This window comes from Mobula hypostoma, chromosome 5 (genome assembly GCF_963921235.1).
Source record: "Mobula hypostoma chromosome 5, sMobHyp1.1, whole genome shotgun sequence".
NCBI classification, from domain to species: domain Eukaryota; kingdom Metazoa; phylum Chordata; class Chondrichthyes; order Myliobatiformes; family Myliobatidae; genus Mobula; species Mobula hypostoma.
This window is the reverse complement of record NC_086101.1, coordinates 38,129,250-38,146,748: the sequence shown is the minus strand read 5'-3', so window position 1 is coordinate 38,146,748 and position 17,499 is coordinate 38,129,250. Positions and strand designations below refer to the sequence as shown.

General features: G+C 36.6%; 1 protein-coding gene across 11 annotated transcripts in view; it reads left to right on the top strand.

Annotated features, from left to right (window-relative positions):
- The window catches only part of mbnl2 (muscleblind-like splicing regulator 2), a 144,017-nt gene that overhangs the window by 108,538 nt on the left and 17,980 nt on the right, over positions 1 to 17,499 (top strand). For 6 of the 11 annotated variants that reach the window (XM_063048420.1, XM_063048422.1, XM_063048423.1 and 3 more), the window contains 3 exons: positions 8,597 to 8,650; positions 9,282 to 9,432; positions 11,860 to 11,898. In XM_063048420.1, coding sequence (XP_062904490.1) covers positions 8,597 to 8,650; positions 9,282 to 9,432; positions 11,860 to 11,898 — 244 coding nt within the window. Of the gene's footprint in view, positions 1 to 8,596; positions 8,651 to 9,281; positions 9,433 to 11,859; positions 11,899 to 12,913; positions 13,009 to 17,499 lie in introns of all 11 variants that reach the window. The other 5 variants (XM_063048426.1, XM_063048429.1, XM_063048428.1 and 2 more) reach the window with 5 other exon arrangements.

Sequence of the window (17,499 nt, the reverse complement as noted above, 5' to 3'; positions counted from 1 at the left end):
AGTCCCACTATAATTTAAGAGTGATGAAGGAAAATGTTTTTTTACACGATGCCTAAAGGTCCTCTTTTCTGCTTTGTTTCAGGTTTGAAGTTGCACTTTCTGCCCATTGTCTGTTTTGCAATTTATCCAATTATTTTTGTTTTCTCTACAGCGATGGCAGCAGAGTTTATCCTCTGTCAGTCATGCAGACATTTAACATTACAAGATATATTAGACAATAATGTGATCAGGATGTAAATAAGCAATGAATTTTGATGCAATGCTGCAAGATTCAGCTTCTTGAATGACAAAACAATTAATAGATTCCTCTGGTACTCAATCTTAAAATCTGTGTACCAGCTGAAACTGACACCTATCTCCTGTGACATTGTAAAAATGGTACCGTCCTCACTGTTTACCGGAATTGCAGTGGTTAGAATTCTTACAAGCTCTGGATCCACTATGTTGATGCACTTATAAACTTTAGATACAGTGCATACTGAGGAAAGTCAGTTGATGTTGAATATGAAATATAAGATTTTGATTTTTAAAAAGTCTTAGTTAAAGAGGAAGGCATTGCTGTACTTCTTATGAAGGCGGATAAGCCATATTTGTTTGAATTATGAAGCCTTATTATAATTGGCTGATTCCCTCAATCCCTAAACATTTGTTTGTCATTATTAGTCCCAAATGTTTTACTTTTTCTTAAGAAAAAGTATGTACCTCACTTTTTTTAAATGCCATGCAAGTTGTGAACTACCCGTACAATTTTCTGATTCTAACTACATTGAATGAAATTTGTTCAACAGCAAATTACTCTTAGATATTAAGGGTTTATTATGTAGAATTCTGATTACTTAATTTATGTTCCTTATAAATTTAGAATTGTGTACTGCTTCAGTTTACTGATCATTGCATCTGATTTTAGGGGTTAACAAATAGTATTCAAATTTACTAAAATTTGACGACAATACCCTATAAAAGTCCTCTGGTTTTAATTATTCTATGCTTAAAATGTGAATTGGCAGAAGATTACTAGGACAATAGTTACTATAATTGTAATATTCCATTTCTATTGTCACCAAGGGTATAGGAGTGCCAATTCTGTGGAGAACTGATTGTTCTTTTGTATCTTTCACACACTGTAGCCTAAATTGATAATGTTCCACAGAAATCAAATTATGAACATACATGAAAATGCCAATGTGACCTTGCTGATTAGCAGGACTAAAATGATTCCTTTTTCCTACATAAAGACCTCAGACTTGTGCCATTCTGCTGGTTTGTTTTACCTAGCCAAACGACTTTTCCTCTAAGTGTTCAGTCACTCACTGACTTAGGGAAAATATTATTATTTTGACTGTGCACTCAGACTGTGTACAGAGGGGTTAAAGTCTCCACACCTAAGAAAAGATGAAACGTCTTGAGATGGTGTGCTGCAGGTTCAGAGTATTGATTCCCAGGACAAAGGGATTGATCTACTGTTTGAGAGGAGTTGAAGTCAGACTGATCTATATTCACTAGAGTTTAGGAAGAGGAAGAGATCTCAAAGACATTTAAAGATTCTGAAGAAAAATAATTCGGTTAGTGGCTACTTCTGGCTGTTGAATCATGGATAATGAGGCACAGTCTTAGGAAAACATATTTGATTATTATGAAATGCAATGATCAGGAGTGCCTTTATTCTAAATGTTGAATTCTCAATTCCCCCCCCACCCACTGTAAATACTTAATGATAGTTGCACAGAGTTAAAATATCCAACCATGAACCATGAACTTATTGAATGAAGCAGCATTCAGGAGGAGCTAAACGGCTTACTCTTTCCAATGTTCTAAATCTGCTTTGATAACTCAACCTTTAATAGTGAAAGATACAAAGACATTAGAAAGTGAAACATGTTCTTTTCTTGATGGGTATGGGGCATGTTGGTAGGTAAGCATCATTTTCATTTAATGTCTTTCAACTCTCCAATTACTGAAAAATATTTGCATCACCACTGGGCATTCCATCCTGTGAATCGTCCCTCCCCATTTACCCAAATCCAGACCCTGATGACCGATTAGAAGACTCCAGAGCGAGAGACCTTCTAAATATCCATTATGGGATTGTTGAAGATTGAACAGTAGACCAATTTAGTCATTGACCCTTGAACCTAGACACCTACTTTAGGGTGGGGGTGGGGGTTCACGCTGCACAGAAACTAGCCTTCCCTCCTTGGACATTGTCCACACCTCTCACTGCCTGAGCAAAGCAATCCACATAATCAAAGACCCTACCCACACAGGGCATTCTCTGTTCTCTCCTCTCATTGGGTAGAAGATACAAAAACCTGAAAGCACGTACCACCAGGCTCAAGGACAGCCTCTAGCCCACTGTTGTAAGACTGTTGAATGGTTTCCTAGTATGATAAAGAGGACTCCTGATCTCGCAGTCTAATTCGTTATGATCTTGCACCTTATTGTTTACATGCACAACACTTTCTCTGAAACTGTTCCCTTATTCTGTATTCTGTTATTGTTTTACCTTGCTCTACCTCAGTGCATCAATTATAATAAGCTGATCTGCATGAATAGTACGCAAGACTAGCTTTTCACTGTATCTCGATACCTGTGACAATAATAAACCAATTCCAATTCATTCTTGACAACCAACCTTAGAATATTATATATTTCAATATGCTCATCTCTAAGTCTTCAAGTAAATGAAGATTTTTATTTTATAATACAGACTGAAGCTATATGGGTGGAACGGAGGAATAAAAAAGGGATGACCACATGAATGGAATAATATTATAGATCTCCCAATCATCAATAGGTTTTAGTGGAGAAAAGGAGACATTTGCAAGAAAATAAGTTTGTAATAGGTGATTTTAATTTTCCACATATTGACTGGGACAGCCATACTGTAAAAAGACTGGTTGGAATAGGGTTGGTCAAATGTGTTCAGGGAAGTTTCCTTAATCAATATATGGAGGTCCCAACTGGAGAGAGTGCAATATTGGATCTCCTATTAGAGAATGAGAGGGTAGGTGACAGAAGTGTGTGTAGGGGAACACTTTGGATCTAGTGATCTTAATTCCATTAGTTCCAAGTTAATTGTGGAAAATAATAGGACTGATCCTCAGGATGAAATTTTGGATTGGAGAATAGCCAATTTTAATTGTATCAGGATCTGGCAAGTGTGGATTGGGACTGCTTTTTTCTCTGGCAAAGGGATGCTTAGCAAGTGGGAGGCCTTCAAGAGTAAAATATTGAGAGTACAGAGTGTACATGTTCCTGTTAGAATAAAAGATAAGGCTAACAGATTTAGAGAATGGTTTTCAAGAGATATTAATACCCTGTTTAAGAAAGTGGAGGTGCATAGCAAGTATTGACAGCAAGGAACAATTGAGGCACTTTAGGAGTATAAGAAGTGCAAGGGAACACTAAGAGGGAAATCAGGAGGCTAAAAGAAGGCATGAGGTTGCTCTGGCAGACAAGGTGAAGGAGAATCCCAAGGGCTACAGATATATTAAGAACAAAAGGATAGCAAGGGACAATATTGGTCCATTTGAAGATCAGTGCAGTCATCAATGCATGGAGCCGAAAGAGATGGGGGAGACCGTAAATGGATTTTTTTTTTTTTTTTTTTTTTTTTTGCATCTGTACTTAATAGAGAGATACAGAGTCTATAGAACTGAGAAAAACAGTAGTGAGGTCATGGGCAGTATCCAGATTACAGAAGAGGAGGTGCTTGTTGTCTTGAAGCAAGTTATGGTGGATAGTCTCCAGGGCCTGACAAGGTGCCCCCTCAGATCTTAATGGGATGTTAGTGCAGAAAATGTGGGAGCGTTGGCAGAGGTATTTAAAATGTCTTTAATCAAGAGTGAGGTTCCAGAGGACTGGAGAATATCTAATGTTTTGTTGTTCAAGAAAGGCTCTAAGAATACATTGGGAAAATATAGGCTAGTAAGCCTGAGGTCAGTACTGGGTAAATTAATGGAAAGCATTCTGAAGGACAGGATATACTGTATGAGTATTTGAAGCATCTGGAAAAATGAGTGGAGATATGGCAGATGGAATTTAATTGCAGACAAGTGTGAGGAATTGTACTTTGGGAGAGCAAACCGGGGTAGGACACATACAATGAATGGTAGGGCACTGAGGAGTGTGATAAAATGAAGGGATCTTGGAACACATATCACAAATCCTTGCAGGTCCCATCACAAGTAGACAGGATCATAAAGAGAGCCTTTGGCACATTAGCATTCTTAAATCAAAATATTGAGTACATGAGTTGGGATGTTAAATTGAAGTTGTATTAGACGCTGGTGAGGCTGAATTTGGAGTGTTGTGTGCAGTTCTGGTAACCTACCTACAGGAAAGGTATCATTAAGATTGAAAGAGCTCAGAGAAAATTTACAAGCATGTTGCCAGGACTTGAGGACCTGAGTTATAAGGAAAAAGTTGAATACAATGGGACTTCTATTCTCTAAAGTTTAGGAAAGTGAGTGGAGATTTGATAGAGATATACTAAATTATGAAGGGTATAGATAGGTTAAATGCATGCAGGCTTTTTCCCCTGAGGTTGAGAGAGACTAGGATTAGAGGTCATAGGTTAAAGGTAAAAGGTGAAATATTTAAGGTGAAGCTGGAGGGAATTCTTCACTCAGAGGGTGATGTGAGTGTGGAATGAGCTGCCAACAGAAGTGGCTGTGGGTCTGATTGCAGAATCGTTAAGAGAAGTTCGGATTAATACACAATAGGAGGGCTATGATCCAGGCGCAGGTCGATGCGGCTATGGAATATAACAGTTTGGCACAGATGAGTCGAAGGGTCAGTTTCTTGCTCTGGTGCTGTATGAGTCTATCTCAAATACGGGAGTTGTGCTAGAGTGTATTGCACCTTACAGTTGAAAGGTAGGAGGGAACAGGGAGAGTAATCCATTTGGTCAATTATTCATAAGTTTCCAGAGATCGTAATATAAAATTAATATGCAATTAATGCAGTATGTTGATAAAAGACACAACCTCAAGTAAAAGGTGAGTTATGTACCGCAAACCTAATAGTGTTCTTTTAGGAGATTAAATATACTTACAAAGAAAATGCAATGTGTGACCGCAGGATTTTTTAAAAGCTATTTGGTAAAGTGCCTCAGGAAGCTCAATTTGAAAGGACTTGTTTTAAGAATGTTTTTCTGTAGTGAGTAATCCTTTCCTCTCCATTTAGAAAGAAGTTTAGTACTTGTCTAGCTATGCTGTATTTGCAGTCTTTGAATCTCAAAAGATCACTCATTAAGGGTAACCTTCAGTTTAGGTTCAGGTTGAGAGCTGGTAATGATAGACCAGCCCCCAGTTGTATATCTTGTCAGTTTCCTACTGTCAAAGAAGCATGCGATTCTGCTTGAGGCATATGATGTATTCCATTAGATAGAGAAACAGAATTAGCCAATTCAACCCATTGAGTCTTCTCTGTCATTCTATTGCGGCTGGAATTCTGCTGCTTTCTCTCTTTGACACCTTTACTAATCAAGAACCAATCAATTTCCACTTTAAATACCCATTGACCTGGCCTCCACAGCCGTCTGTAGCAGTGAATTCCACGGATTTATCACCCTCTGGCTAAAGAAAATACTCTTCATCTATGTTCTAAAAAGATGTCCTTGTATTCTGAGGATGTGCCCTCTGGTCTTGCATTCCTCCACTATAGGAAACGTCCTCTCAACGTCCACTCTATCTAGGTTTCACTGAGATTTCCCCACCCTTGTCTCATTCTTCATCATTCCAAACTGGAATGGTTTAGGTGTCCCATCCTGATCTAGAATATGATGGTCAATGATCAGTTTTTTTGAAGACAAATGGATGCCCAATTGTCCAGCATTAAATTGACTTTCAGAAATCCTGTTTTTGTCAAACTGCGCTACAAGTGAAACCTAAATGTGTAATTCCACAAATTACAAAAGAGGAATAAACTATCCAATGTTTCAAAGGCAGTGGAATGTTTTGAGCATTAGTATTGGAAGGGCTTAGTGCTTTGTTGAGCATCTACTTCTCCTCCCAATTCGGGACACAAGCCCATCACTACAGAAACTGCCAGCCTAGTTCTCCTCACTGCTGTTTTATGTGAGCGGAGAGGCTAGAATTATGAAGTTTCGATAGGACAGATGCAGAGAAAACTTCTCAGCTTGTGGAGAGATCCTGAACAAGAGGTCATAAGTATAAGGTAGCTACTCCTAAATCCAACAAGGAACATAGGTAGATGTTTATTCAGTGGTGTTATAGGAAACAATTGAGGTGAAGTAAAAATATAACTAAAGATAGACAAGTAAAGAAGAAAGGAAGTATATGTTTGGGAAAGTGGGATGGGAAGAGGCTTGAATGGTGGATAAGCAGCAGCATGGACTAATTGTGCTGAATGCTTATTCCTGTGCTATGTTGCTCTATGTTGTCTGGCTCCCTATATGTATCGGTTAAGTTTTCCAACTGAGTAGATGCAGTCTCCATTTCCCATTTATTTTGTACGTCAAATGTCTAATATTGCAGTGCTTCCACTGACACTCTGGACTTTTGCTCTTGCCCATGAACCTTGCAGACCAAAGGTGCTGCCTCACACTGAAAACTTTCTAAAATGCTTCTGTTGAATTTGCTCACCTGCTGAGCAAAAGATTAGCACTGCCCATATGGTGGAGGCTAGATGAGAGGCCTGACCAATATTTGTAGAAGTATGTTATAGAGCCAAACAACACAGAGTCAGGCCCTTTGGCCCATCATACCTGTGCTGACCCTAATCCCATTTACCAGCACTTATGGTTGAGAATTCAGTTCATTGTGCAACAAAATGAGGGTTGAACTCCAAGCGTCTCTTTGCGTTACTGTACATCTTGTGAAATCTCTTTTGAGAAAATTAAATTAAGTCCATTGTCCAAACAAAGCAACAGCTTCTTATGTCCAGTTCATGTCTGGCTTGTCTGAACTCATTTGCAATGTTAGTGACTTTGCTCAGTGTGAAAAGCCTTATTGTTTTGTTCCCCAAGTGTAGAGTAAGATTGTGGCCTTAAATTTTGTAAAGTGAGAGCTACTTGCCACTTTTTCCAAAGGCAGAGTGTTATTTGTTGTGTGCACAGCAAAGATTTTGGCAGAACAGATGTCCATCTGTCTTGGAAAATGTTTAAACATCAGAAATAATTGAGGATAACTTATTGACTGGCCTTCTGCTACAGTTCACTTGGCCACACACTAGTCAAGGCTCTCTTTTTTCCCATCCAACTACTTGGATTAATATGGAAATAGCTTTCTCTGTAAGTAATTGCCACAACAAATTGGTGCTGTGATCACATTATATGATGAGCATTTTGACAGTGAAGCTCAGCCCTTGAATTGTTGAGTATGATTGGACCCTTGTGGAATCATAACAGCACAGTGAAATCCATTTGGGTTACTCAGTGTATACCCAGCTGTCACCCCCATCCCCCATTTTCATTCCTGTGCTTATTTTCCCTCTTAACATCCAATTTCCTTCAAATATACTGATTGATTCTATTTCCACCCTCCTTGGTATTTAGAACATCCTTGGCATATTCCAGGTCACAGCTACTCTGAATAACTTTTCCTTTGTAACTTGTTAACAATTTTATATCTCTTATCCCTATTCTTGAGCCATCCAGTGATGAATCAGCTTCTCTGTCTCCCACTTCTAACCTGAGCATGATTGTGTACCCTTTCTACCACAAATATGCATTTTCTGAGAAATCTAACTCAAATGTTATGCTATCCCCGCTTTTACCCATCCACCACACTTTCCCCTTCTGTTGGTATCTGGACAAACTGTTTCTTGACAGTCGGTCACCATGCTCACAATCTTCTCTACTTCAGAAACCATTGTACCCTCTTGGAAATTTTACTAAATTACACATAAATCTGGACGTTTGTTATTACGAATCTGGCCATGTTGAATCAGGTGGTACATTGTATCTCAGTGATCTTTCTGATGGGTATGTCCAAGAGGTTAATCATATAATCAGTGTTTAAAGGAAAATGAAAATGTATTGTCCTTTTAAATAAAACGCTAATAAAAGTGGTTAGATTCCAAAAATTCTTTATTGGGATGGTAATTTTTGAGGAGGGGAAATGGTCTTTTGATGATTAACTGTCTCTTAAAGATTAAGATTCTCTTAAAGATTTTAAGATTAATCTTAAAGATGCAGTTAAATGAGCAATGCAGAATCTAGCCATCTGTGTGTTGTTTGGTATTTTGTTAGAGCCTGAACGATGCAATAACTAAATTATAAACATGATTATTGCACACCTTTTGCACATGTTGATATTAGTAATAGTTAAAAGATATTTGTGTTTTGCTCCCTTTATGCTTTTAACAAAGGTACAGTAAATGCTTATTTTGCTGTACAGTACTAATTCAGTATTTGTAACTGCAACCTTTGACAACTCATTTTATGCATGCTATGTGTTATGTATGTTGTATACTGCATTCAGGGTTTTGTTTTTTGTTTTTTTTTCTCCTCACCTACCTGCAATGTACTGCTGCTGCCATGATGCACTTCTGCTTGCTGTTTACCTGTATGTTAATACGCTTGAATCCCATTGGTCCATTGCCATCATATGCTCGCTGCCTGCTATTTAAGACTCAGTCGGCTGCCAAATCTGTGAAACGACCCCTCGAGGCAACCTTTGACCTGGTACTTTGACCTTTCACCTTCTTGCTTTGCATGCACTGTAGCCATAGTAAACTAGTATGATAACGTAGATTTTATTTTAATTTTATTATAAAGTGCTTCTAGATGTTGGAAGGATATACAGTATTGTTCATACTAACTTAGCGTACTGATCATAAGCAGGAGTGTGCTAAATGTAAGGTTATATTTTTGAACATCAGATCTTTGCTCTTTGCATTTCAAGGGTAGCAGCAAATAGCCTTTGCTATTATGTATTGTAACTTAAATTAATATTTAATTTGTGTATTGATGCTATTTAATGTGAGGGTCATGTATCAGTCTTTTTGAAATTGCTTGTTAATTCATTTCCAAATTTCAATATTTTCATCAAATGTATGTTTAGGTTGAGGGTAACTTAGGTTTTAAAATAATGTAGTTTATTATTATGTAGCACTTTCAAATATCACAGTATAAAATATGCTGCACCATTTTGCTTTTATTAAAAGCTGTGCTGTGCCCTTACAGAAAGCTTGTGTACAGACAGAAGTGTTTTCAGCTGCTTTGATTGATACTTTCAGTGCATGAAAGAAATTTGCATACTGTCTTCTCTATTTTCTTTTTATTATACATATCTTACTAAATCCCTCATTCACAGGCCTTCCCACCTGGTGTTCTTCACCATTTACCAAAGAGACCAGCCCTTGAAAAAAGCAATGGCACCAGCACAATCTTTAATCCTAGTGTTTTGCACTATCAACAGGCTCTAGCCAATGCACATATGCAGCAGCCAACATTTTTTCCAACAGGTACGTCCTTTTCCCCCTTAATGCAAGTATTATAAAGCTGCACTGTTAAATTTGATCAATAAGGTGATGAAACTATTAAAGCAGGAATTAAATGTTCAGAAATATATTAACACTTTTAAATCTGTGCTTGGCACTCACAATAACATGCTAATGAAGTAAAATGACTTTAAAGTGCTGTGTTTTAGTTATTCTGGTAAGACAAGACACAACAAATAACCTTTGATGTTGTGCAGTGAAACCTCTTTGCATTTTTGCTTTGAACCTGGTTCAAGTTAAAAGAATCATTCATTTGTTTGGGATTACCTAAATGACTTGAAGACTGGTTGTGCTTCTAGACAGATTGTATTTAAGGATCGATCAAAAGATTTTTTTAATCAAGCTTCAAAGTATTTCTTATGAATTATTATTTTATGAAGATAGGCTTAATCTGATGCTATTTAAAAATGTATAACTTAATGGTTGCAATGGATGTGAAATTCCTATATATAGAATACTGAACTATTGGCACATAACAAAATAACTATTTGGCAATATATATTTAAAAGTGCATGTCTTGGCATCTTTAAGGTTGCACTATTAATTTCTCTGCATGTTAATGTACTGGTTTTTTTAAGCACGTCCCTTACAATAACACTGCCATCAGTGGCGAAACGTGCTATTTATCCAGCTGTTAAGTACCAATGAGATATGGTATTCTTTTAAAATAAACAATTGTAAAGATAAAGCCAGGTTTTGATTTAAAATGATACATAAAAATAGAGAGATTGAGGTTGTGGGAGTTTTATTTTATCCTGGTTATCTTTACGAAAGTTTTGACACAGAAGGCTTGTATCCTATTCTACCGATGAAAATGTTGTCCAATTAATCCCCAACATCCATGCTCTTTGCCCTTATCTTTCCTTGAATAATTAGTCACTAGCACTATTAAGTTGACATTAGTTGACAGTGATTACTTCCTATTGAAGAAGCAAAAGTCAGGAAAATGAATTGAAATGCTTCTCATTATTTATGCTCTCTTTAAGGAAATCCTAAACACAGGGTATTTGAATTGCTACTCAAACACAATAACTAACAACAGGGAAGTTTTACACTGATGATAAGTTGTAAAGATCACTCACATAATATAATGAGCACCGAGTACTCAACCACAATAATAACAAAAATAGATTATGTGGAGTTATTGGCTATTACAATTTGTCTTTAAAGTGCTTGGCTGATCTATTTTCTCTATTTAAGAATATTGATGCATTTGGTCATTTGTTCCCTTATAGTTGGATGAGTAAAGTGCTTCACTATCTCATCTCTGGAATCAACCCAGTGAACCTCCTCTGTACTGTCTCCAAAGCTAGTATACCTTTCCTCAAATAAGACCATAAGACATAGGAGCAGAATTTAGGCCACTTGGCCTGTCAAGTCTATCATGGCTGATACTATCCCCTCAAACCATGCCCCTCCCACCCCCCCACAGAACTGCAAACAGTACTCCAGGTGTGGCCTCACCGGCAACCTGTAACATAACCTCCTCCTCTTAAATTCAGTCCCTCTAACGTTGAAGACCAATATTCCATTGATAACCTTATGCATCTGCAATCAACCTTTTGCAGTTCATGCACAAGCACTCTCTGCACAACAGCAAGCACCACTGAAATAAAAATCTGTTCTTCTATTTTTCCTTTCAAAATGTATTATCTCACATTTACCAGAGTTGTATTCCATTTGCCAGACCCTTGCCTACTCACTTAACCTATCTATATATCTCTCTGATTATATTAAAATTATTATTATTGAAAATTATTTAAAAATTATCAGAAAAATAATTAAAATCACCCATGAAACTCCCCATAAAAAAGCATTATCCAAATTTCAATGTAATTATATTTCTATATTACCTAAATACTGAAGCCCAGTGCTTTTTACAACATAAAATTAGCCCCTTTACTATTTAAAAACTTGTTATTATTTTGCTGCCCTACCCCAAACTATACTTGACTGTTGTGCAGCCAATCATGGTTAGAATGAAATTACCCACCTAACATTTGTAAGCTGTTTTTGGATATTCCTTCATCTTTCAAGTTCTCATTTTCAGTTGATTGTGTTCTCAAAGGCAACTAAAATTCGCAACTCATCCTGTTTCACATCTACCTTTGTTACACATTTATCCACAAGTGCTGCATTCTATTTTAAATAAGAAAATTCAAAAGGACTTGTTTTTTTTAAGTTAGCAAAGAGCTCAACTTTGGTGTAACATAGTTAGTGAAAGGAGGGACATTTAGGAATTTCACCTGTTAAAACTAACTGAGTTTACAGTAAGTTATTTAATATTTGTTCTTCAAAATCCTGCCTTTGAGATCTAACACTAACCATGCATTTGTTAATACTTTTGTTTTCCAAATTCATCTTTTTAAATGTTCTACTGCATGATGCCAGGGTCGGTGTTTTGCATGACTCCTCCAGCTACAACTGTTGGTAGGTTTTGTCTTTTCCTAACCTTAATATAATCAATTTTAATGAGAAACTTTTTTTATTGTCAATTTCTTTTTTAAATCATCTTAAATTATTTACTATGCATTATATCATCAAATCCTTTTACATATTATTAAATTGGTTCACGTAGAATTTTTATATCTTTTTTTTACCCCTTTTAACAAATTTTAAATCCACTTGTGCAATTTGATGAATTGCTATTATTTTAAGTAACTGTATGGATGTAACAGATTACTGCATGCATCTCTGTGTTGTTTGAATAGTTATTAAATCATTTGGATGTTTTGGAGAAAAAACTAGCTTTTAAGGAAACAAAATTGCTGTTCCTGACATTTACCCCAAGTGGTGTCTACAGTCCACTCAAAACTCTTTCTCTAAACCCATGAAAAGATAGTTGAAAATTTAAAAATATACTGTAAAATTAATGTGAAATCTCATTCTCCACATTAAATCTTTTGTATAAATACCTGTTTAAGAAACTTGTTTTAGCCTGATAACACTGAATCTATTTTAAATATATTAGAGAATCTTAATATATTATGTATCAGAGTCTTCCAGAGAATTGTGGGCAGGTGCATTCTGAAAAATCTTTCTTTACTAATACTCCATTTAGAAAAATATTTGAGTAATGCTTTGTTAAAACGTTTTAATCCAGAACCATAAGTGGGTGGGAGAAATACTGAATAATATATGTGATCATTTATTCCCATGTTTTACCTTCCTATTGTGTGTTCTCTGGGAAACCCTGATTATGTTGGCATTGGTCCTTTTAATTGTGATTGTAATAAGCTTTTTTCCTTTCTCTTTTTTTTAATTTTCTCCCATGCTTCCTTGCTTTGCATTATGATTGCATGTCACCTGCTGGTGTAACTTCCTCCTCCCTCCACGATGGCTTTCTGCTATGTGATACCTGCCATGCCCAAAAATACAACACATGTCACGGTTGCCATGTGCCGCACCCTTCTGTTCATTGCTTCCATGGCTCCCCTCCTGAAAGTACCCTTGATGCACAGTGCCACGCCCGCCACTGTCTCTGCAGCAACAACACCTGCCACAAGCGTTCCCTTCGCCGCCGCAGCTGCAGCCAATCAGGTTTGCTCCTTTTACAGCTTTCTTTCATAAACCCTCCACCCCGCGACTCTAAACCAGTGCTCACAAAAAAAAACTCTTCAAAACTCTGCCTGATGTACAACTTAATTGTCAACTCAAAATTGGCGAATGCAGAGGACACTTGTTTAGAGTTGTCATTTATCCCAGACAGTTATATGTTTTTTGTGTGTTCTGTGCTGCATTATTTTTCATTAATTTCAACCTTGCTGTACTAATATTTTTGTTTGAAGTTCATTAAATCTTAGTTGCACTGTTGTTGCATCATACAGCAAAACATAATTTATTATGTTTTTAAGTTTTTTTGGTTTGAACACAAAAATGAAAATATTTCAGTACTTCTCATTAAGTTTCTTTGTTCTTGAGTGCAGTAAATATATTGGAGAAAATTTGTTTTATCTGTGTTTTGAATGCTTGCTGTTGCTTTTCATTATAGTTTTGCAACAAGTTGAGTTAGTAGCATTTAAAATGGATGTAAAAATGCAGGATTTCCTAAGATCTCTTTTCTAAATATGGGCAAATAATTAATTATATGGGCAAATCAGGTGTAGTATTGATCTGCTCAGCAAGTAGACAGTTTGGAAATTATAATGCTGCCTTCCTTTGAGTTAGGTCAAAAGTTCTTATATTAGTAAGTATGTCAAAGGTTATGGGAAGAAGGCAGGAGAATAGGGTTGAGACAGAAAATAAATCAGCCATAATGGAATGGCAGCGCAGATTCGATGGGCTGAATAGCCTAATTCTGCTTCTGTGCCTTGTGCTCTTACAGAGTTTTCTCAAATCTGGACAAGTGCCATATGTGATCCTTCCTTTAAGAGGTAGATTTGGAACAATGACCTAAATCCTTCCCTGCAGTCAATTATACTTTCTCTGGTGGGGAAGAGGACAGTTATGATTGATGGCCAATGAATGTTAGTGATCAAGGCAACACAGTTGCCATCAGGTCTTTCTGTTACCTCAACAACCAGTTTTATCATTTTGCTGCAGCCTAACATATTGTGTTACATGGATAAATTTATTGAAACAAAATTAAGACACCAATTCTGAATAAGAATGGTGTTGTTAAAGCTTTAAATCAATAAAAATCGGTGCTCCAGTTGCGCATTATGAAAGTTGCACAGCCCTTCTGAGGCTTCAGCTTTAGGGAAAATTCCTTACTCAGGTTTAGAATAGCTTTGGCTTTATTCCCCCAAGCATTTTAAATCGGACGTGGGAATAAAAATCAACCTTTGAAGCCCATTTATTCCACTAATAATCTGCTATGTTATGATTAATAATTTAAGTACTTCAAATTTAGTTCAGTATAAATAAATGTGAAAATATGGCCAAGCAGTATTTTGAAAAGTAAGTGTTGAATTCTACTAAGCCTTTTGATCGGCCATACCAATATACAAATCTTGTAGTAATTTACTTACTTGTGGCCATCATCCCACGAGGGCATAGGCCACCAATAGCAGCTCACCAGAGTTCTCTGTCCTGGGCCAGTTTTTCAAGTTGTCCCCAGGTATAGTTCCTTCCTCTCCCAGGGATGAGGTCTTTGGAGCTTCTGTTGGCATTTCTGTAGCTCTGGGATTCTACAGAATGGGGTTGCTAGCCTCATACCCAGCCCTGCTCCTTTCACAGTTCATGGCAGAGTTTTGTAGTAATCTGAACTACACTAAAAAGGTCTGGATTTTGCCAACTATTAGATTGAACCATTAACGTCCATTTATGGCAGAGAACCGAATTTGATTGAAGCCTACCTGAATGTAGAGTATTGACTTCAAAATAATATTTCAACAGTTTAAAATGAAAAACTAGTATCTTATGCTCTTAAAGTTGATTCTTTACAGGAATTGGTGAAAGGGGAGGAAATCATGAACATGGAATTTTGTAACTTCCTAGTTTTTATGAAACAACTGCAAAAAATGGTAATTCTGTTGCTGAGAAAGCAGAAATGGTACATGGTATCAAGAAATCGAGTATTTTCTGTAGATATTTCACTTTGTTACAAAGTGTACCTCATCATCAAAGGTTGCCTGCAAGCAAAGCTGCTGTAGCAACCTTCAGCACACTGTAGATATTCAAAGGTGAAGTGATTAGGCTACCAAGATGATTTGATCCACAAATCTAGCCCTCAGCTTAACTTGCAACAAGAAATACCCTTTCTGTCCTCATTGCTAAATCCCAGAGCTGACTCCGCCACCCCACCGCCACCTTTGGCGAAAATATTGTTTCCTCTGTTGCAATGGGGCAAATTTAGATTATGACTGGGTCTGTGAGCAGAAATACACTGGTGTGCATTAGTGTAAATAGCATCGTGTGCTGGCAACAGTCGTTACTCATTCATGAAAGGATGACCCACAGACCAATATGCAAAGTCAAAGTCAAGTTTATTTTCATTTGCACAAGTGCAATGAAATATTTACTTGCTGCAGCATCACAAGTACATGCAACTGTTGTTACCTTGTGCAGTTGACATGTGCAACTACTGTCAGATTTATACGCCTATAATCTTTAATCACACACCTTGGAAGTTAGATTTCAGGCTATCTTCTTGTATCATACCAGGCTTTGGATTTTTTTTAATGCTATTTGTTTCCTATGCTTTATTACTATTTTGCAGGAACAAAGTTCATGGTGCAGGAACAAAAAAGTTGTGATTAGCTGACATATAGAAATTGTGCTTCAAAAGTTTGGAGACTAGGAAAGGAGAAACACTGTGGAAGATGAGTTCAGTGGATTTATCATCTTATGAAATAGTTGAGATAATGCTCTGCTGTGAATCGTGACTTGTACAAAGAGACTTAAGTACAAAGATTCATAAGCCTTATAAAGAGGAGTGAATTGAATAAGGTCCAGCTTATCCAGAAGTTTTGTTGAGTTGTGGGAAAGGTATGGATGAAGTACATTAAGAAAATTAGATTAAAGCAGAAAACATGTTTCTCAGAACTCACCCATGTTGAAGGTTATTTGATGTAGGGATAGGAGGCTAAATTCCATTTGAAATGGGAGATGTTGAAAGGATGTCAAAAGATGTTGATAGGCTGTGAAAGGTCTTTATATCCAGTCTTCAAAGAACGAACTATTGGTTCCATTTGAGAATTAAAGAAATGGCATCCTAATTTACTTCTATTTGTGTTGAGTTTTATTTTACCCTGTCTATCTGTGCCACTTCAACACTAAGTTTACTCTTGGTCTAAGTAAATGAATGTAGAATTTTAATGGAGGTTACAAACAAAATGGTGCATGATAGTCATCCCACTGGGAGGCTGTTAGATTTTTCCTTTCATTCTTGCCCGCAATTACTTTAGCCAGTCATTCCAAATTTCTTACTGATTCTGAGGTTGGTCCTTGAATTCCTGATTCATTGAACTATATTTCATCTGAAATTTTGTCAAAATGTTTATTAAATTTCAGTGAAGGATTGTTAAGCATTAAAAGAGAAACTATTGATAGGTCTGTATATCTACAACTCTGGTTAACATAGTTTCGTATTTGAAGGTACCTAAAAAAGTCATTATGTTCTAGGCCATGTTTGTCCTGCAGGATTTGGAAACTTTGTAATACTCTTTTATCTATAAATGAGAGGTAGGTTGTAAGACCTTTCTTTATCCATAGCTCAAATCTTTTATCTCCTCTGTTGGGAAGGAATTCGGTATCATATGCACACCATCTAAAGAGTTTTAGCATGTTATTAATTCCACATGAATTAACCACTTTCTGCCATACTTTTAATGTAAGATTTATCCAAGCATTATTAAATTTTTCCAACTGGGCCATCAATCCTATGTCAGCTATTGAGGCCTGAAGAGGAAAACTGTCAACTAATCCAAATTCTATTTCCTTCCATCTAGCCTTATATTCCCTATTACACCAATATAACAGAGGGGTTAGCTGTGAGGCATAAAAATAATTTCTCCGGCAAGGAAGAACCATACCTCCTCTTTCCTTCCCTAACTGTAAGGTGTTACATCGAATTCTAGGTTTCCTTCCTTGCCAAATGAAGCGGGAAATCCATTTGTCCCATTCCCTGAATTGATTATCATCCACCTCCACTGGTAAAGTACGGAAAAGATATAATAACCGAGGAAGAATATTCATTTTTATAGTATTTATCCTTGAATTTAAACTTAAAAAGGGGATCAGATTCCATCTATGCATATCTGCTTTTATCTCTGAGATTAATGGCGCATAATTTACCTGTGACAGTGTTGAAAGATCCTTCGGCAGGGTTATTCCTAAATATTTTAATGATTTAGCTTCCCAAAAGTACATGATAATTGTGAATTCCTTATCCAAATAAAAATAAAATTAAATAAATAAATAAATAAATGAAAGAGAAACTAAAATGCAAAATCTTTGAGACCATTGCCTGATTTGGCGAAGACTTATCATTGAATGTACCTTTTAAACAGTACCCACATAGAGTTTTTGGAGCTAATGCCTCCTTTAGTGTACTTAGTGCCAGGTAGCTTAGGATAATTGATACCTCAT